This window comes from Gobius niger (assembly GCF_951799975.1).
Source record: "Gobius niger genome assembly, chromosome: 14".
NCBI lineage: Eukaryota > Metazoa > Chordata > Actinopteri > Gobiiformes > Gobiidae > Gobius > Gobius niger.
This window is the reverse complement of record NC_136865.1, coordinates 15064482-15086154: the sequence shown is the minus strand read 5'-3', so window position 1 is coordinate 15086154 and position 21673 is coordinate 15064482. Positions and strand designations below refer to the sequence as shown.

The window sequence follows — 21673 nt, the reverse complement described above, 5'->3', positions numbered from 1 at the left end:
GGATGTGACTTAATTTACTACCACCAGAGGTCGCACACGCATCAGTAGAGCACAATAACCAACCACACATTGTTATGTTATTGTTGACATCTTTCATTAGAATCTTGTGGTCATCGGAGAACCTGTAGAAATTTGTCAAAAAGCATTTTCCTTCAAAGAAGAAAAACATTTAATTTAATGGTGCGCTCAGTGTCTGTAAAAGCAGCTCACAACTCTTTCAAAATAAGTCTTGTGCCATTACAATCGCACAATGTATTGACATTGGGAAGGGTAAATGTTTGATATTATTATCAAATGCCTTACATATTATAAAGAGCAACACCTCAATAATAGCCTGCCACAAATAGTCAAGTGTTGTTGACTTTTACCTCATGTCTTTGGGCTTTATTTTGTCAGACCAGAAGCACTACACTTCCCTTCCTCGTGCGCGTGACGCTCTTAACTGCATTAGCGCAGCGATTGCGGAAGATTCAGTGGCCAGCAAATAAATAAAGCATTTCCTCTCATCTTTCAAACCTTGTAATCCTGCAACACAGTCCACAATGTCCAGGCAATCCAACCGGGCGACAGACAGCAAGAAAATGGTAGGAAGTCTCTTTAAACGAGCCTTTGCCTGTGTAGCTGATAGCATGCTAATAATACTAAGCTGTATGGAAGACTGTATTTGCTATTTGCTCCGAATAAATGTTACTGTTGGTCCACGTTTAGTTAAATGTTACCAAACGTGTAGTTGACCTTTGCAGAAGCATATACTGCAGTTTTCCCATTTGACGCAACTCTGACAATCGGACTCTGTCAGTGTTTGTTAGTAACCTGTCAACTGTGAATGGGATTTGTGTTGATCTTGTTCTTCTTCTTGCAGAACTCAGAACTGTTCACTCTGACCTATGGGGCCCTGGTCACACAGCTCTGCAAAGACTATGAGAATGATGAGGAAGTCAACAAACAGTTAGATAAAATGTATGTATACACTAAGAGCAGTAATGAAGTATGTGCCTTTGTAAGTTAAAGCTACACTGCAAAACATTTACTTGTTTCCATGTCACAGGAGCAAAAATAAATAAAAGTAAAAAAACTAATAAACATGTGAGGGATACTAAATGTGCTCCTAATAATCAGCGAGACACTAAGAATACAGTTCTTGTTTTAGGAAATATTTGATAACAATTTGCATCATTATGTCACAGAATATTGGAACAAATATTGGAGCTTTTTTCTTGTTCATCTGCAAGTAAAAGGTTGTAATGTGTCCTGGCTTGTTTTCCATTGTCTCCTCCTTGTTTCTAGGGGTTATAACATTGGCGTCCGTTTGATTGAGGACTTTTTGTCGCGCTCCAGTATTGGCAGGTGTCAGGATTTCCGAGAAACGGCTGATGTCATCGCTAAGGTAAATAGACAAGATTGGATTTAATCAAAGCAAGATATACGCTATATTAAAGCGCGCACAATTGAGAGAAGACAACTAGGACTTGGGATGTTTTTCATGCAAGAGGTCAGGGGTTCTGTTTCTGTCTAGATGCTCATTCTAAGCTGATTTATGATTTTCTGTGTCTCAGTGGAGCAGCAGTAACTGTGTCTGAACTGTATCTTGAAGCTCACCAACATGATGTGGATTGTATTTCTCACTTTTTTGTTGATCGGTTGTTGCAGGTTGCATTTAAAATGTATCTGGGGATAACTCCAAGTGTGACTAACTGGAGCCCAGCTGGTGACGAGTTCTCGCTGATCCTCGAGAGCAACCCACTGGTGGATTTTGTTGAGCTTCCGGACAACCACAGCACACTCGTCTACTCCAGCCTGCTCTGTGGCATCCTCAGAGGAGCTTTAGAAATGGTAAACTCTACCAACACCTTTAAACATGACGAGGCATCGCATTATCACCCTTTTGATTGATGGTTGTCACAATGTTATAATATGTTTACTCTCCTGTTCCATCTGGCGCCACATCGCTATAGTTCTTACCTTCTTCAACCATGTTTTAAACTCACCAGTTTTGACTGGGTCAACCTACAAGAACAACATATGGCTTTCACATTTCTCACACTATTTGCCTTGTTTTCCAGATTCTATGAATATTAACTTTTAAGAAGGGAACAAAATCACTTGTCTAATTATATATTACATGCTCAGTAACAGATGCCATCACAGCTTTGTCAGTGATAATGCGTTTGTTTTATTTATGTGCTTTAGTGTATGATGTGTATGGTATAAATACATCTATGTTTGTTGTTCTAGGTGCAAATGGCTGTAGATGTCAGGTTTGCCCAGGACACTCTGAGAGGGGACAATGTGACTGAAATCCGTATGAGGTTCATTAAGAGGATTGAGGAGAACCTTCCAGCCGGAGACGAGTGAGGACTTGGAGACCAACAACACTATTAAGAAGATTTTCAAGAGAATATTTACTGACTGACTGATACACAGTACACAGAGGATGAATGAACTAAAATCAAGTTATAGAAGTGGTGGAGATGAAGAACATGTGTTCAAGTCAAATGTCTTTTCTTACTCAAGCAATTCCAATTGTCTGCTGTAAAGGCTCATGTTTTTATGTCTGGTGATATCTACTACCGTTTGTCGTATTTATGTGCTTATTAAATACCTACAGAACATACTGTATGTTCTGTTTCAACTTTTCATCACCAGTAAATTCATTTGTTGGCTTTGTTGCTAAATCAAGCTACATTATACACAATCATGTGTGTGTTTTTGAAGTAACCACTAGAAGGTGCTATATATATTTTGAAGTTAAACCGGAGTTTAAAAACTGATTGTGTATTTTTAATATCGGAGTTTCCAACCTTTTTAGAGCTGAGTGCACCTTCAACAGCATTCTATTCAACGGATACCCCAAAAATATCTGCGTCCAAAAGATCAACACTATTAACCTGTAATTGTTAACTGCATCGTTCAAGCTTTTTAACAAATAATAAGTTATAAGATCAGAAATGACTGTATATTCAAGAAATCAACTAAGATTTTAGTGGTTGGTCAAGTACCGCTACTGAGGATGTCCCAAAGAGTTGGGGACCACTGTCTGTATGAGGTGTATCTTATCGGATCACCACTGTTTACATTAGATTTGATTCAGGAAGTAATAATGAGGACGATAAAAACCTAGTGGTTGCAAATATATACAGATAAATCAAAACAATGTCTTTTACAAGCTGCGGGTTAGTGTACAACTTCATCCATTACTTTATTTGTCTGTACTTGTATTAGTAAAGAGGCTTCACTGCAGTGTCTTTGCTTTGTGCATTTGTGTCAATTACTTTAGCCTTCATACTCACCTGTGACCAGTGTTTGGAATAACGCCGTTTAAAAGAACGGCGTTAGGTAACGGCGTTATTTTTTCAGTAACGGAGTAATCTAGTTCATTACTCTCCTCGTCGTTACAACGCCGTTATCGTTACTGGGTAAACAAAGTGGCACGTTACAATTGGGCTGAATGAAGCGCCGCGGTGTCAGCATGGGGAGAGCAGTGGAGAGGGTGGGCGGAGTCTGACGGAGCAGAACACGCACATCTGACTGTCCGTGCAGAGTACTGCATCGCGCTCTCTGCTCCATAAACTACTTGTGTCCCCGACCCGCGGCTTGTCATCCCCACAGCGCGGTGCAGCCGCAGGGGAGAATAAAGTTGGTGATCATTGATCAGTAGTGTTGGAACTTATTTTTAACCCAAAGACGCAGTGGACGCGGTGGAGACACGTCTTTCTCCCTCTCTCTCTCAGCGCCTTTCTTCTTCCTCTCTCCCCGCTCTCCGCTCCATAGAACAGTGCAAGGCCACTAACCTTCTGGGGCATGTAAACTTATATTTGCTGTCGATTGTTTCACGGAGAGACATCATGCTTGTGCGTAAAGTCTGCCCTGATCGTTGGCACATGTTACTCTTGTTCCTCCCCATTCTCTTTGAATACGGCCATATTCCTACATTAATAAAACAGCGGCGCAAATACAATACCACTCAGTCACAGGGGCCTCCCCCACTCACCCCCCATTCAGTTCATTCAGTTACTATGAACGTCTTTGAACATCTTTGAACACCTGTCTGTTCTAACCATTTCAATTGACTTGTGAAAACAGCAACAACAAAAAAACAAAATTCTTTGACATATAGCAACACAAATAGTTACTTTCCCTGGTAACGAGTTACTTTTATTATAGAGTAATTCAGTTACTAACTCAGTTACTTTTTGGAACAAGTAGTGAGTAACTATAACTAATTACTTTTTAAAAGTAACGTTCCCAACACTGCCTGTGACACATACACCCTTGTCCTAGACCGATTTCTTTCTTCACATTCATATGTGATGGTTCAGTTGAAATAATGATTAAAGACATTGTCCTTTCAAGTCTACACATACAGGTGCACATTACAGATTAAAAAAATATTAGCTTTGATTTTGAAAACAAGTAGCAAATGTTGTGGGTCTGCACTGATATGCTTTAGGCTAGCTAAATGCTTCCATGTGGCTTTCATGGGAAACAAATGGTAAAAGACACGCTGCAACTGTAACGCCCAACACAGGCTGCACAGACCAGTGATCCTGAGTATTTCTGTTATTGTTCCCTGTACTGCTACCTGCCTCCTGACAGATGGGAAACTGTGCAAGCTCTTGGATCACTTCAAAAAGCCTAGAGAGGCTGCACAGTTGTTCGTATGACATGTTCCTGTATAACTCTGACCAAAAGCCCATGCTTGTATCCTGTAGAGTATATTGTATGCTGGTTGTCTTTTGTTTATTGAATGAGACAATAAATACTTTTGTTCTGGGACATCTGCATCAAGTACTAATAAAAATATCACTGTGATTTTTTTTTTCCCTTTAAAAAAAAAGAAATGTACTGGTGAAATGCCTGCGATGAAGTCCAGCCACAAGGGGTCACTCCAGTAAAGTCATTCACAGACCACAGTAAGACATATTTGATTTTGAGGAATAATTGAGCATCCCTAACCTAAAGGCTGGAAGTAGTTCGGTTTTGCCTCTTTTTTTTCTCCAACTTTAAATGGTCTTATTCATAGTTTGTTCCTAAAACTGCGTATTGTTGAGAGTGTTGATATCAGAAAAGCAGACTGTCCAGGGATATATGGTGAGCGCTTCTGATCTGGAGGAGAAAAAAGGAAACAATGAGCGGAGTATGGCTCCAGTCCAGCTGACCTGTATCCAGTGCACCATCAGATTCCCGTCAACAAAGAGGAAGAGCCGTCAGGCTGAAGACTATCCAGACCTGCTCCGGTCTCTTATGTACTGTCAGTAAACTCTCAGGCCTGGGATGACACAGGGACTTTACAATCCACATTCATTCAGGCTCCTCTGCATCCCCTTTAAATGATCCGATTTTGCATTTTTAGATCTCTGTGACACTCAAGTGCTTTAAAAAAAAAAGTAAGAACATTACCAAATATGTGTATTACCCACTGTTGCAAAAAACAACAACCAAAAAACACTGTTATACTGCAAGGTGAATCAATTTTCAACTACTGAAAAGCAGACAGGACAAGAACCATTGTGTAAGATACATTATGAGCCGAGTGACATGAAAACTAAAAAATGACTGCAATAGTCTAATACGTGCTTATTGAGCCAAAAGTGACTCATTACATGTTCCGTATGTTCTTTCAGTAAACACTAATGTCAGTTCAGTTCAGTTATTTACATTTATGGCGCTATTTCTAATGTGGAGGAGGATTTATCTCCATTGGCTCCCCCTGTGAAGCTTCCCAGTGTGATTTTAACTCATTCATACTGAGAGGGGTCATGTAACACTTCCACCTTGTACCAATTAGGCGTCCGTTTCTGGCCCAGCGCTAGTCAGATCTACTGTAAATATAGTGCAGACAAAACACACTCTGTGGACTTGTACAAGGCCCACATAGAGGCAGGAAGTGGAGGAAACAAGTGTGAAGCTGTGTGGGGCGGTCCCATGTGTGAAGGTCAAGCGCTGGACAGCATCACAGTCACTCACAGGACAGCCACATCATCCGCGGAGAGGGGACCGAGTTGGAAGTCAAGCTTGATGACAGCGGGCTAAGAAAGTTTTGAGACTTTTTTTTTTTTTAAATAGCTTTGGATGAGTCAATCCCAATCTCATAACATAAAGCTGAATATATATCCTTTCTACAGACAACATTACACTTTTGTTTTCCACAGACAGCATTAGCCCTTTACTGACCTTTGACAAAAATGTCTTCAGAATCCACCATCATTACAACCAACTACATAATCAAACTTTAGGGGTAGCAATCGAATAATCTTCAGATGCAGTTGGCCTCCTTTAAGAAAAACAAACCTCCATGCTTTATCCATGGTGTTACGTGCGGAGCTCAAGGGCTGCCTGTTCTGTAGCACGCCCCTGCACGGTCTGCTTCATTTTTACAATTTCAAATGGGGTGTGGGGGTGGGTCTCTAGCATACTTGTCAGTACCTCCAAAAAATGTTACGCAGTGGCAAACGACCTCAGCAGAGCTTTGGCAACATCATTTAGTGGTATTACAGCCTGTGACATCATAAAGGCCAGGTGATTGAGTGTGAGTGCCTGAATTTTCCACCTCTTATTGAAGAATGGAAGAAAGAAATACGTGACTAACTATATGCCGCTTAAGGTCATTTGCTGAAATACATAGCTATGGCTCATTTACTGTAGACGACTAAAAACAAGTTGGAAACACAAAGACGTTAGTTACGTTGAAACCTGAAAAGGTAACAGACGTTCTCCAGAAACCAAATGCTGCTAACTGCTGTCAAAACAACCAATAAATAGTTTTCATAGCCAGCACTATGGAAACAGTTTCCAGCGGGTTAATGTTCCAGCACTGTCTGAAGCACTGTTTACTCGATTTGAATACAATTCCGGCCATTGTTTTTTATACATTCTCATCGAAAAGAAACTCAGAAACACAAGCGAGATGATGTGATGATTTTCAAAGCCCTCTGAATAGCTGAAGTTTAATCATGTATTGAAGTGTATCCGGCAGAGGGGGGGCAATGCAGTGAAATATTAAATTGGGAGCATTTCGCAGAGATTGAACCATGCACCTTCCTTTATTCAGGTTTGGAAGTTTAATGCAACTCTTTCTCACATTAAAATGTTAGGTATTGAGGTTGTATTCATCTAGACTGTATTAATCTACAATCCTTGATGTGTGTGTCAACTCAGGAAGAAGCCATAGGGCCAACCAAAATTGGTCTGAGGGCACCCCTATGCTAGGCTTACACTTAAACAAGGCTTTGAAGCAAGCAGTTGAAAAGGAACAAGCCACCGTTTTTACATACTGAGATATGTTCTTACCTGAACTTAGACGAGTTGATATGTACCTGTCTTGTCTTTGTGCGTGCGTTCAGTCACGCAAAATGACCAAAGATGCTGGCCTCTCTCAATGTATTCCTATATAGTCCATGGGCCAAACCCCAAAATCTGGCATATCGGTACCGAAAAGGTGGCAAAGGCTATCATTGATTTTTAAGCAGGTCCATGTCTGAGGTTTATATTTTTGTATGATAGCCTTTTCAGAGTTACAGCTTTATCATAGTTTTCAGCTGTTGAAGCGAACCACCCCCTTGTCAAAAAAGTCGCTTTTGACACTGGTCCATATTTTGGTTTAGGCCATTTCCAGCCCATTAGATACTGATTTACACATTGTATTTGGTATCATTGTAAAGAAGACATTTTCATGTTTCATTTGAACCCAAATGTACTACTCTGTGACTATTACCGTGGTAACCATAGCTCCTCAAACACAAACCTGAGGACGTTTTTTCACCATTTTCACAAAAACAGTTTTACTATGTTTAACGCTGTTTCTTCAAGGAACATCACAGAGACAAATGGTTGATACTGGGAAACTCTCTAGACTCTGAGGATTCAGGAAATGTATAACATGTCAGTACTTTCTCAGCTTAAGGCCTCACAGTGAGCCACGAAGTAAAAGAATGTCCACCTCACATGAGCCTCTCCCATTGAAATAAGCCTAAATCTGCCATTCTAAGGTTGGAACAGCTGGTGAGACTTTCTGTCCAGGACAGGCCAATGCAACTTGAACATACATTTAGAAAAATTACAATTATTCTGTATAATACACTGCTCACAAAAACTTAGGGCACACTCAAAAAACACATCCTAGATGTCAATCAATTCAATTTTTTGGTTGAAAATCTTTATTCATAGTGTAGGGCAATGTGTTGAGAAAAAAATAACATAAGAATGATAAATGGAAATCAAATTCTCAGCCCCTGGAGGTCTGGATCCAAAATTATAGTCAAAATCAAAGTGACAAATCAGGTCACTGGTTGATCCAAATTCTGTAGAAATTCCTCCAAACGAGTCTGTATCATCCTCAGTAGTGTGTGTGGCCTCCACGTGCCTGAATGCACTCCCTACAACGCCTGGGCAGCTCCTGATGAGACCACGGATGTCCTCCTGAGGGATCTCCTCCCAGACCTGGATTAGAGCATCAGTCAGCTCCTGGACAGTCTGTGGTGCGACGTGGCGTTGATGGTCTTACAATAGGTCTGAGGATCTCATCCCGGTCCCCAATGCCGGTCAGGGAACCTCTGGCTCGCACATGGAGGGCTGTGCGGCCCTCCAATGAACTGCCTCCCCAGACCATCACTGACCCACCACCAAACTGGTCATGCTGGATGATGTTGCAGCAGCAGAACGTTCTCCAGGGCGTCTCCAGACTCTGTCACGTCTGTCACATGTGCTCAGAGTGAACCTGCTCTCATCCGTGAAGAGCCCAGGGCACCATTGACCAATCTGCCAATCGCTGTGTTCTCGGGCAAATGCCAATTGGGCTGCACGGTGTTGGGCAGTAAGCACCGGCCCAACGCCCTCATGGAGTCGGTTTCTGACCGTTTGAGGACCAACATGCACATTTGTGGCCCTCTGGAGGTCATTTTGTAGGGCTCGGGCAGTGCTTCTCCTGTTTCTCCGTGCACAAATGAGCAGATAGCGGTCCTGCTGCTGGGTTGTTGACCTTGGTCGGCCCCCCCCAGGTCTCCTGGTGTACTGGCCTGTCTCCTGGTATCTCCTCCAGGCTCTGGACACTGCGCTGGGAGACACAGCAAACCTTCTTGCCACAGCACGAATGGACTTGCCATTTTGGATGAGCATCACTCCCTGAGCAGCTTCTGTGGGTTGTAGATGCCTCCTCATGATGCCTCTAGTGGTGAGAACACTGGACAAATGCAAAAGTGTTCCAAAAATACAGTACAAAGGATGAAGACAGGGAAATGGTCTGTGGTCACCACCTGCAAAACAATTCCTCTTCTGGAGTGATCTTGCTAATTGCCTCTCATTTCCACCTGTGTCTGTTTAATTTCCACAACACCAAGTGAAACTGATTCACAATAAGCGTGGGTGGCTTCCTAACTGGACAGTCTGATATCCCAGAAATTTGACTGACTTGGAGTTACATTGTGTTTTTTGAGTGTGCCCTAAGTTTTTGTGAGCAGTGTATAAACTGTATCCTAAATTGTAAAAAAAATATCGATATTATGTAGCCTACACAATGCACTCACTGACAGTCTCATTTACTTTCACTCATTCACTACTGAAACCACATCATTTTACATTTGTATTTGGTAAATGAATAACATTTCTAGTGACACTCTAGCGACTTGCAGACACCATTGTCTTTTGCTTCTAGAGAGTTGTGCAGTCGAATAGCCCTCGGGACAAAGACAAAAGGGGTTTTACTATCGCTAGATTTTGAGTCCAAAGCTAGGTTAGAAGTACCAAGGTGTTCTACCGTACTAGAAATGGATTCTACAGAAAATTGACTCAGGGGACATGAAACGAAAAGAACAACATGCAAACTCTACACAGAAAGGTCTCACATGGCCTGGGATATCGAACCCAGGAACGTCTTGCTGTGAGGTGACAGCTAGACATTCAGTCACTCTTGAATCCCCTTGTACAAAAACCATGATGCTGATAGAAAAGGGCGAAGGGAATACCTTTATGTCCAAGAAGACACACAAACTGCAGTTGGTTAGACAGTTGGTTATCCAAGAACCAAGCTTTTCCTGCAACAGTTGACAATAGCAACTCGTGACCAATGGCAATGTTCTTCCAACCAGACTCCGCGACCGGGAAGGGTCGAGGGAGAAAGGTGGTGTAAGAGTGGGGGTGAATTACGGCTGAGTAAAACCTGGAAACATAGCAGGACCGGCTTTACATCTTTTTCTCTCAGATACGGACAGTGGTTAGCTCAAGTTTTTAGTTTGATCTGATAGAGCTTATAGAAGCCCATAACACTAAAGGAAGAACATGAGGCAGCACGATGTTACCTAGGAAAAGAATGTGGGTCTTGTCTTGTTTGGAGCAGCGCTGTCCTTGCGCCAGGTGGAAGATCTGGCCCAAAAAGTGTTGAATGCGCAGGAGAGATTGCATGCCCTCAGTGGTTAGTCTTAGTGCTTATCGTTCTCTTGCCTCTCAGCAGGAAGTTCAATTTAGGTGTTTTTGTGTGGAGTTTACATCCTCTGTCTGTGTCTGGACAGACTTTTTTGGGGTGCTTTGGTTTCTTCAATCAACGTAAAAGATGCACAGGAGGATAATCCTCTAACTTGGTGATTCTGAACATGAGCATGGCTGTCCACTGCTCCGGACATGTTCCAGGGGCTCCTGACATGTTCCAGGGGCAGATGGATGGGTTAAATGGTTAATTATTGCAAAGGGACAATAACGTACAGCTTCGATCTGTGGCTCCAATGCATTATCTGAATTACAGTTCACAAACAGTTGTAAAAGTTCGGAATATCCATAAATCTTCACTTTGTTGTCTTCTTCTGGACCTCGATCCGTTCTCTGTGCATGTCCAAATCTAGAATCAATCGGCCTCAGACCCTTGTTCTTCTGCATTGTCCTCACCCCTTCCCTATGCATACTTGCTGTTTTTCATCTCCTCATACAACATTCATGTGCAACTTGGTGAGTCCAGTCTGAGCATATGAAGTATCTTCAAAAACACAAATTTCAACAAAAGGACTCTTGTGATACATTCCTTGTGCTGGATAAAGTATTCTCATGCTACAATTTGCATGTTCTTTTTTCACTCTATACTTGTTGAGGTGTTGAGATAAAATGTGCACAAGAGGCAACAAGAGACTATCCCAAACAGGAATGGTTTCAGAGGTGGAGCCTGCCGAGCTTCCGAGAGACAGTTTTCTAGCTGCATTTGACTGGGCTCGATATAACTATTGTCAGCCTGAGGTGATACTGAACCCTGCAGAGGTGGCACAGTCCAGGATGACAACTCAATAAGTGCCATCGCCAAAAGATTTGTTTCCAGCATATTCTGAAGAGCATGAAGAAAAATTCAGGATATGGGCACAACTCTACATTTAAACCTCCACAATCATCAACAGGTTTGTTATCTGATAAGTTATGATGGGAAAAGCAGCGGCTCTATTCCAAGCTCCTCTTAGTTGACTGAGGAAACTCCTTTCAGCCGCCTGTATCTGCGATCTTGTCCTTTTGGTCATTACCCAGATCTTATGACCATAGGTGAGGGTAGAACATAGATCGATCAGTAAATCAGCTCCCTCTTCACCACAACAGTCACAGTAACAACGATCACTGCCGATGTCGCACTGATCCGTCTATCGATCTCACGCTCCATCCGTCCCTCACTCGTGAACACGACACTGAGATACTTGAACTCCTCCACTCCACTTGAGGCAAGGCCTCTCCATCGACCTGTAGAGGGGAAGCCACCCATGGCCTCGGATTTGGAGGTGCTGATACTCATCGCACTTCACACTCGGCTGCAAACCGCCCCAGGGCAGCTGAAGGTCCTGGTTTGATGAAGCCAACAGAACAACACCTGAGAAATAAAAATATGGACTGTTTTGCTTAGTCGACTGCCTCTGTGATTTAGTTCTGGATGAGGCTAAGCTATAGTTTTGTGTTGACTCTTCATGTCCTGGTTTTAACACCTCACACCTCACCATCTTTATACTACTATATTTGATTTATTAGTAATGAAATAAAACAACTTTACTAAAATGACCTTACATTTTTTTTTACTTTATTAATTGATTGTGATGTTCAAAAGTGTGGTTTATGGCAAATTCGGCTTCAGCTTCAGCTTCATAACCATGTGGTGGAATTATCTTGGATTATTGAGACATTTTAGACAAATGTACAGGACTATGTATAGTAGTGAAAGAAACAGAATGCCATTGTGTGTATGGCATAGTATATGATAAATAGCTATAATATATATAATATATGAACAACTTTTTGGTGAAAATACTGAACTGTTCTTCTCCACAAATGTAATTTCAAGTTGCATTGGCCTGTCCTGGACAGAAAGTCTCACCAGCTGTTCCAACCTTAGAATGGCAGATATAGGCTTATTTCAATGGGAGAGGCTCATGTGAGGTGGACATTCTTTTACTTCGTGGCTCACTGTGAGGCCTTAAGTTGAGAAAGTACTGACATGTTATACATTTCCTGAATCCTCAGAGTCTAGAGAGTTTCCCAGTATCAACCATTTGTCTCTGTGATGTTCCTTGAAGAAACAGTGTTAAACATAGTAAAACTGTTTTTGTGAAAATGGTGAAAAAACGTCCTCAGGTTTGTGTTTGAGGAGCTTTGGTTACCATGGTAATAGTCACAGAGTAGTACATTTGGGTTCAAATGAAACATGAAAATGTCTTCTTTACAATGATACCAAATACAATGTGTAAATCAATATCTAATGGGCTGGAAATGGCCTAAACCAAAATATGGACCAGTGTCAAAAGCGACTTTTTTGACATGGCGTTGGTTCACTTCAACAGCTGAAAACTATGATAAAGCTGTAACTCTGAAAAGGCTATCATACAAAAATATAAACCTCAGACATGGACCTGCTTAAAAATCAACGATAGCCTTTGCCACCTTTTCGGTACCGATATTTGGTCTGGCCCATGGACTAATAGCTCCAAACGGGGATGAAGTTGGAAGCTACCACGCTCTTCCACGGGCACGCACAAAGACCAGACAGTTACGCATCAACTTGTCTAAGCTCAGGTAAGAACATGTCTCAGTATGGAAAAACGGTGGCCTCTTCCTTTAAGTCCTCCATAGTGCTCCAGAGCCTGTCAATCAAAGCCTCAAGCTAAAGTTTTTCTAATTCCATAAAACAAAAACTGCGTGGTTAAAAATATGATACTCTTCCCAGAGTTGTCACATGGGTCACAACGATCTGTAAAACAACAAAACTCTTTGGAGCCAACTGTTTATTGTTTTAAAAACATTCCTTTTGGAGTTGCCCTTGGCCACCAGGGGGTTGTATTGCAGTAAAATCAGCTCTGCGCCATGAGGAACAAAGAGGAGTGCCACCCTCACCCATTGGCCAAACAATTGATGTAATATAAGAAAAACAGACATTTTATTGTGTAAGTGAAAAAGGGTCAGGTTGGGGTTAGTACAGCATAGCAGATGTCTATTCAAATCAGTCAGCAAATCATCAATCATGTTCAGAGTCACTATCCAGCCAATCAGAAGCTGCACTGAGATCAGCTCAAATGACAATCACAACTGGCCACATTATTGTGACAGGAACGAGGCAATGGTGTACATGAAGTACAATAGACCAGGATGAATGGTGTGTGCATGAATGAATGGTGGTGGTCAGATGTGTGGAGTCGCGCTGATGTCAGATCACCCCAGGGGAAACAGTAGCTGCATACGTAGCTTACCACCACCGTGTGGAGTGAAAGAAGAACAAAATCCCCTACACTGTGTGAAGCGCTTTGTGTCATGTGAAAATACGCTTCCATTCCAGCCATATGCAGAAGCACAGAAACAAATTCCTTGAGCATTGAGCCTGCTGCTGCTCTGAAGGTGAATGCTAAACCACTTCTGTTCAGCTAATATTCAACTATTTCATATTTCTGTAACATATGGTACTCCTGCTTGAAAGTCTTGCCGTGTGTAAAGTACGTTTTAAATGATGTACTCAATGTTTTTCAGTTTTGTGGAGTGGAGACATTTGAATAAGGCCAAAAGAATGTCGGGAGCCATTTCTAGGTGGAGCAAGTCCTAAGTGCCTCAGAGCAGAGCTGTGTTAGGTATGCACTGTGGCTAAAATTAGAGAAGGAAAACATAATCTGCTTCTATTTTACATTTGAGGTTCTGAACAGTATGACGAGATCAAACTTAATATTGTGCTATGTTCTCCGATGCAAAGTCCAAAGAGCTTTTTGCCTGGCAATGTGTTTTGTTTCCAAATCATCCCCTCATTTGCTTTTTGTAACATCTCTTTTTGCAACCTGTTTTCAATCTCTGGTTAAATTTATAGACTAGTTTATTCTCAATTATGTACTTTTAAGCTGGCAGCATCTTTTATTGATCTGTTTATTAAAGTGGAGATATACGAACAACAGTAAAGTGCTTGTGCGTGGAATGAGGATGTAGACCATTTTCCATTTATGGCTGTTGATTTTTCTGAAGGGAAAGGAGAGCAGAACAAACAACACAATCTTTAATGAGTCTTGGTTTTCACAGCAAATGGCACCAGGCACTTTCATTGTTGTTGTTGTTGTGGTAATGCTAACAACCACAAATGAAGGGTGGAGCAGTAAGTTTTACCGAATGGAATGAAAAACACAGCGAAGTGTTTTCACCCCACCACGTGTTACCACAGGAGATCAATTTCCGTTCACCTTTCCTCTGTTTTGTTTTTTCTCTTTGTCGCCCATATAGTGTATGCATGGAGATCCAGACCGAGGTTGTGTTGAGTTCATTCTTGGACCTGTTCTGTCAAATTGGTTTTCCAAACTGAGAACCCTGCTGAGAGCAGCTGTGGTAGTCTCTACTGCTGTTTTCAGATGCCAAAGGACATTAAAACTGAACATGTAGGACTTCTCAGCCTGCTTCTGTCGTTCACCTAAAGGAACCTTTTTCACACTCATATCTGATGAGAGATGAGAGCTGCTGGCAATACAATCATGTCACAGCTTGTTTCCCCAATAATTCTTTAAATCCATCAAATCTTTCCCTTTGCATTTCAAATCATAATCTTTGAGATGGTAAAAATAGGTTGTTTTGTACCAAATTTGATAACCCAATCATAAAGCATGTGTGTGTCATCGTCTTTTGAACGAAGCTCATCTGGGGTGAGGAAATACAAAGTTTTGTGTTGAGATAAATTCTTGTTTTAGTAAAAAGTCTTTGGTAGAAATTGAGTTTACTCTGTAAGCGCGCCAAGAGTTTAAGAGAATATTTGGAAAAGGCCAGACTCAAAACCAGACAGTTTTTTTGTATAGTTGCATTGGGAACAGAATATCCTTAACTGACCACAGAACGGTTACTTAAGGCAAATAAAATAAAATCGACGTTTCTTTGTCGGCGGACCAGATGCTTTTAAACATATTAAACGCTTCGTAACCTAATAACCCCACAGAATGTTTTGGCCAAGAGAGTTTTGTTCATTTGAGTAATTGACCTCCACTTGTGGGTGGCTGAATCCTGGGATATGTCCAGACTTTTCCTATTAGGGTGGTACTTAGTCATTTGGCCAAGTCTTTATGAATTGTAGCTTTGGCATTCTGGTAAACTTAAATGCATAGGTTGGTGCTTTTGTTTTCGGGTATTTTCCAAATGTGTTAATACATACATAGATCCGGCAGCATCACAACCTTCACTGTCCTATTCTGGGGCCAATTTAGAGTCTATGAGTACTAACAAATTGGTAGTATAACAGAATACAAAACAAACATGCTGAACTGGACTGGCATCCTATTTAAACACACCCTCGATTCATAGTCTCAGCTATAATAACCACTCTACCACTGTGCAAGAACTACACAGAACATTTTTCCCTCGCTCAAAAGGCCCTGTGAACTCAGCCCCCAACCATTTTGTTTTTCTGATGTCATGTCTACAGATGTAAATGGCTTTGATTTGACGGAAACGTTGTATGAGAAAAATATGAACAACAATCGCATTCAGCTTCAACAGATGTCTGAAACCTTTTTATACAAATTAGTTTCAGTGTACTCAAGTTTTGTTATGTTGTGCCCAAAAAGACATTGCATTATATTTGGGCATTATCAGAAACGGATTTCACAACTTTGTTATGCAACTTTCTGAATCAGCACAGTGTGGAAGAATGTACACAACTAAAAGAGCGCTGGATCAGTGCTAAAAGTTCAATGTGTTTCCATTTTGATCCACGCAGCCCACTCTGGAAATACAAGAGTTGGGCCAAAAGCTCATTTCAAACAAGCTCATATGAGATGGTGTTACTGGTTACATGTTTTTGTGCTGTTGTGTGTGGGGAAAGTGGAGGAAACAGTACATTTTTTAAAGAGTTATCAGATTCATATTGCTTTTTTTTTTATTGTCAACGTCACTTAATCTTTTTGTCTTATTATCATTAAAGTTGAACTAAGTAACTTCTTTACCTTAATAAATCCTTTTCGTAGACCCTCTGGGGATGGAATTATTGGGGGGTCTTTCATCTCCCCCTGGTGTCTGGCCGGAAAACCACACTTGCAACTTTCCCTGCTCCAACACGGAGACACTAATGGAATCTCAAAGAAGAAGCTAACAGGCTAGCGGGCAAAGCTAGCTGTGGGCTAGCGCCACTTAAACAGTATTTACAGCCAAATTTGAGTGAAAAAAATTATCTCCATTGTGCAATTGGATGTATAATATCCTTCTCTCCCTTTGTCTTTTCTGTCAGTGTAGTATTTACGGACAATTAATGTGTAAAAAAAAAAAGTGCAACATGCTACAACACCTGCAGTGGCGCTTATGGCCTCTAGGGGCATGAGTTACTTACCGGTGGTACTGCTTTAATGGGACATTTGCAAAAGTCTTATAGGATATAGGCTTTTATTTTAAAAAAAAAGAAAAAAAAAAGTAAATTAGTGTAAAATTATTAAATAACAGCGTTTTGTCTGGCTCGCATATGTTGAGAGTCCATTGTATCGTGTTTATGTAATGAATTGTCTGCTTGTTATCCAAATACAGTCCATCCAAACAGTTGTAAAATAATAATCTCTTACTCTGGTCCTTGCTTCTGGCATTGTGTCTGTGGTTCAGAGATTTTCCACCAAGTCGACCTCATTGTGACCATCACAAGGTCGTGGTGTGCCACTGCTGAGGGGAGGACTTACGTATTGAGGTTTCAAATGGGAAACAGACTGGGGCAGATCTTACGGGTGATTGTTGAGGGAGAGATCTACAGAGGACTGTGGTTTCTTTTGCTGTCCTGCACGAATGAGTAAGAAGGGGCACACAGTAAAGGAGCTGGACCATTTAACAGTGTAATATGTATGGCAGATATAAAAGTATAATATCTACAATGCTACAAATCTGTTATGGGTGTCTGGAATCCCATCACTGTACATTCTTCAAATACATTGGTTTCTGGTCAGTGACAGTTTCTGAATTTGAAACTCAAATTGAAGCTGAAGAGCCAATACCAGATATTTGGTTTACTGACAACAAAAGAGGGAGCACCTGTATTTTAAATGTATGTATTTGTGTTGCAAACTCATCCCAACCATCCCAATTCTTCACTGGGATGACTTCATAAGCACATACGCACATTTCACAACTTTTTTGGAGTACTGTCATAACAACATAGACAGTAACAACAACTAGCCTGCCTGGTAAGTCTCAAAAGGCTAAAGCTCTCTCTCTCTCTCTTTCTCTCTTTCTCTCTTTCTCTCTCTCTCTCTCTCTCTCTCTCTCTCTCTCTCTCTCTCTCTCTCTCTCTCTCTCTCTTTCTTTCCCTCTCTCTGTCTCTCTCGCTCTCTCTCTGTATGTCTCTCTCTCTTTCTGTCTCTCTCTCTTTCTGTCTCTTTCTTTCCCTGTCTCTCTCTGTGTCTCTCTCTCTGTCTCTCTCTCTTTCTTTCTCTCTCTCTCTCTGTGTCTCTCTCTCTCTCTCTCTCTCTGTCTCTGTGTCTCTTTCTTTCCCTCTCTCTCTCTCTCTCTCTCTCTCTCTCTGTATGTCTCTCTCTCTCTGTATGTCTATATTTTTGTTTTGTTTTGTTAAACAGCAATTAAAAACACACCCCAATTAGGCGCAATCAGACTCCACACAACATCTGGCTCATGTGCTGGATAAGAGTAGCCATTTGTATTGCACACATGGGATGGGACAGATGAGACAGGGAGTCTGGACCTTGTCCCATTCTCACATCTGTGCCAGAAAACACCAAAATTAGCCCCATTTCTCATGTCTCAACCTGTCAGAAAACATGTCCATGATGCACCTGCTGATTCAGGCCAGTGTTGACCCCTCGATCACTGTCGTATGTCCTCTAGCACTGTCCTGTGTCTACTTCTCTTGGACCAACCGTTGGTCCCTTGACACAGATGACAGAGAAGCATGAATGACAAGAAGATGATACAGTATTAAGGGACAAATCATTTTCAACTAATTTTGTATTTTCACATCTATCCAAAAGAAAGGTGATTGAAAACATCTTTTGACGTGTTATGTAGTGACATGAGCGCTCAGTAATGTGGACGCATTGAAAGTTTTCAGAGCATTCATTTTCAATATTTTTTAAAAAGTAAGAAAACAAAAGCATAACTAACACCTGTCTTTGAATCACCTCTCCTCCCTTTTCCACTGTCAAAATGCAGAGGCTATGCTAATAGACCTATATGTGCACGTGTGTTGTGCACTTTGTCAATCTCCTCTCTTCATCACATCTGTGATGCAGCTGAACAGTCCTTCAGGCAATGTCTGCGCTGTTTGATATTTAACATCTTTTATGTGTGTTCACTCATACCAATATGTGTGCTTGTATTTTATCCAATGAAATATAGCCCTGATTTTGGACTGTGCACAAAACCCCCACAAAAAACAAAAACCCAAACCCAAAAACTTGTACTTTACTTGGGGTGTAGGCCTATAACATAGACGAATAATAGCTAAGAAAAGAATCCCTCCCATTGAATGCTATTTATGCCAAATTGTTGTGATAAATAATAATCTCAGTCACCACACGATGGCAGTATGATCAGATTAAATTGTTTTTGTGTGCCAAGAAAAAATATTGCCATAGAAAGAAGGACGTTGAATAAATAGGCAACAGTGTAACCTACGTCGGCAGTCTCTCTAGATCTAAACCAATATGCTGAGCTTAAACCATAGATATAACTGGCCACTAATGCGTTGGTTGGTTCTGACGGCCTTTTGTAAAACTGATTTTCTGGTGAGTTGTGATCACTGCTTAGTTGCCATTAATGTTTTAAACCATGCATAGGCCTTGTGTGTAAAAAAAACGTTGAAGAATGCCATGCCTTTATAATGTGATGTCATCGTAAGTAGTGGTTTACGTGGTTATGCTAACTACTCTGGTAGGCAATGAATTTGAGGTCTATTTGTGAATCATGGCCCGCGAGGGTAGAAAATATGCAGTCAAACTACTTCTTCTTTGTGTTTACCAGATCTAAATCAAGGCTATGCATGAGCCCGTTTGTCAGTGATTTACAAGGAAATAAAAAATAGGGTAGGGAGTAACTATGTTTAATGAACAATGTGTATAGTGATTTTTCCTTTTTCTGTAAACTTGAGTTCAAGATTTCAGTCAAGTGAAGATCTCTCCTCTTGGTTTGGCGTCTGCTGCCTTGGTCCTCCTCATGGATCGTCTAGTTCCATGCTCCACCTCATCAGCTGAACCTCCTCATGGTTTTGGTTATTCATTCAACAAGAGGTACATCTATTTTCAATGCGTTTTTACCATTGCATAAATTTTACTATTCAGTAGTTGACATAATGTACAAAAAATAGTCTCATTTAGCATTTTAGTGTATGGTGTATGTGTGAATAAATGAATTCAGAAAAGCTTATAATCACACTCACAAAAAACTCCCCAAAGAAACCACAATGCACCTGCATAGTTTTTTTGTTTGTTTAATCACAGGCCTCTGAATGAAATCAGGAAATATCCATAGATTTCCATCGTGAACTGCTGCTGTGTTATGACTTTCTGCACAGTTTGGACATAATCTTCATTTCTTCCCTAAGTGGATTGACGGACTGTACCTTATAAGGCCTTAAAGATGACAGGACGGGTTTAGTTTCAGAACCATGTTAATCTGTGAAGTTCTCAAGGGGCCCCAGAAGGAGGCAGATCTACCTAAATTCTGCACATCGCTACCTTTAGATGCCTTAAGCTCTTTTAATATGCTCTGTGTCTTCCAAAGGATCTCCCTAAATTATTTTAAAGTTTGCCTTCACTTGCAGCATTGAATGTCATTCCTCTTTTCCTTCTTCTTGAGATTCCATTTGAAGCCCCATGTTGGTTGGATTGTATGATGCATTGCCATAAACACTTTTTGATGATCCTATCAGCTGTAGTTTTCGATGGACAAGAGGAACAATTGCAAGTTGAACTCTCAAGTACTCACTTATCTAAAGAATGTATTTTTCTTCAGCACTTTTTCATACATTAAGCTTGTTGGTTTGTTTTAAACAAGAATGGCAAAAATATCAGTATCTTTTGTCTTCCTGTGTCTTTTGTTTTTGGCCGCAGACTGGAAGTTATGATAAGAACTCTTTTACAAACAGGAAATGTTTTAATCTAATCACACTGCCATTAATTCCTGATTGTGATGATTGTTTAGTCTTCATAGACATATCCTGATTGTGCTTATTTTGATAGCATTTCTCGTTGATGTCATGAAGCATACCAGACATACTGTCTTTATAAAGAGCTTTTAGACTGTATGCACGTGACTGGCATCTACAACAACAGTGATATCTGAACATTTTACATTCAAATGTGAATTTACAAAAACAAACATACAACTGCTCAAAGTCCCCTCTACAATTCCGTGCATTATTCATTCACTCCATACTCGGTGATGGTAAGAGAGGCTACTAGTCTGCGGCATCAGCAACCACCACCAACCATTCACTCACACACACTACATTCACCAGGCTTCTATCATGAATAGCAAAGGCGGTATGGCCACATTATCAAAGAATGTGTAAAAATGAGAGATTGATTGATTGATTGATTGATTGATTGATTGATTGATTGATTTGATATATTTAAGTGTCATGCACATAGTGACTATGAGCCTTTTTGTTCTAACAATGAGATACTGTATACACTAAAAAAGAAAAGTAGTTTTTAATACTGTACAATAGGTTGTTCAACTGAGCAATTTATCTGAGAATGTTTTTTTAATTTGAAAGTATTTTGAGTGAGATACGCACTGTGTTCATTTCCATGAATTGTTGAGTTGTGGGTAGAAAGTCTCCACAGTGAAGACTAAAAACACTCCACGGTGGAGTAATTTAATAGAATTATAATAGACTCTAGAGTGAAATTTGAATCAAAGTGGACGGTTTTGTAAATAGTACTAAAGGAGGTATAAACTGGTATGAGGTTGAGAAGGATGAAACCGTTTAAGAAGCAGTGTGGAGGCCTTAGGGAGTGGCAGAGGGTCGTTTAAGTTGGAGCGGAGCAGAAGGGCTGTGGGAGGGGAACGAAGCAGAGGGACACTGAAATGTTGAAAAACCTCACAATTGATGGTGTTTGATTTCCACAGTAATTACCATTCCTCTGGCTCTGTGCATTCCCAATCTGGCCTATCTTATATCCACACCACATTCCGCAAATGATTAGCTGGCCCACCACTTCTCCCTGCTGCCCATGGCCTGAGTCTGCAAGAACCACCGGCAAACCGTGGATTCAAACGTAAC

At 40.9% G+C, this 21673-nt stretch overlaps 1 protein-coding gene across 1 annotated transcript; it reads left to right on the top strand.

Annotated features, from left to right (window-relative positions):
* The first annotated feature begins 412 nt into the window (after nucleotides 1-412).
* trappc3 (trafficking protein particle complex subunit 3) lies at nucleotides 413-2748 on the top strand. The gene is made up of 5 exons (XM_079571489.1): nucleotides 413-584; nucleotides 863-960; nucleotides 1288-1387; nucleotides 1651-1833; nucleotides 2236-2748. The coding sequence occupies exons 1-5, from the start codon at nucleotides 543-545 to the stop codon at nucleotides 2353-2355; spliced, it is 543 nt and encodes a 180-aa protein (XP_079427615.1). The 5' UTR covers nucleotides 413-542; the 3' UTR covers nucleotides 2356-2748.
* Nucleotides 2749-21673: the final 18925 nt, after the last annotated feature.

Excerpts from the sequence above, each read along its gene's own strand:
- trappc3 (XM_079571489.1), top strand. The coding sequence starts at position 543 with ATGTCCAGGCAATCCAACCGGGCGACAGACAGCAAGAAAATG. Across the intron at positions 1,388-1,650 it reads CGGCTGATGTCATCGCTAAG|GTTGCATTTAAAATGTATCT; the intron begins GTAAATAGACAA and ends CGGTTGTTGCAG. Across the intron at positions 1,834-2,235 it reads TCAGAGGAGCTTTAGAAATG|GTGCAAATGGCTGTAGATGT; the intron begins GTAAACTCTACC and ends TTGTTGTTCTAG.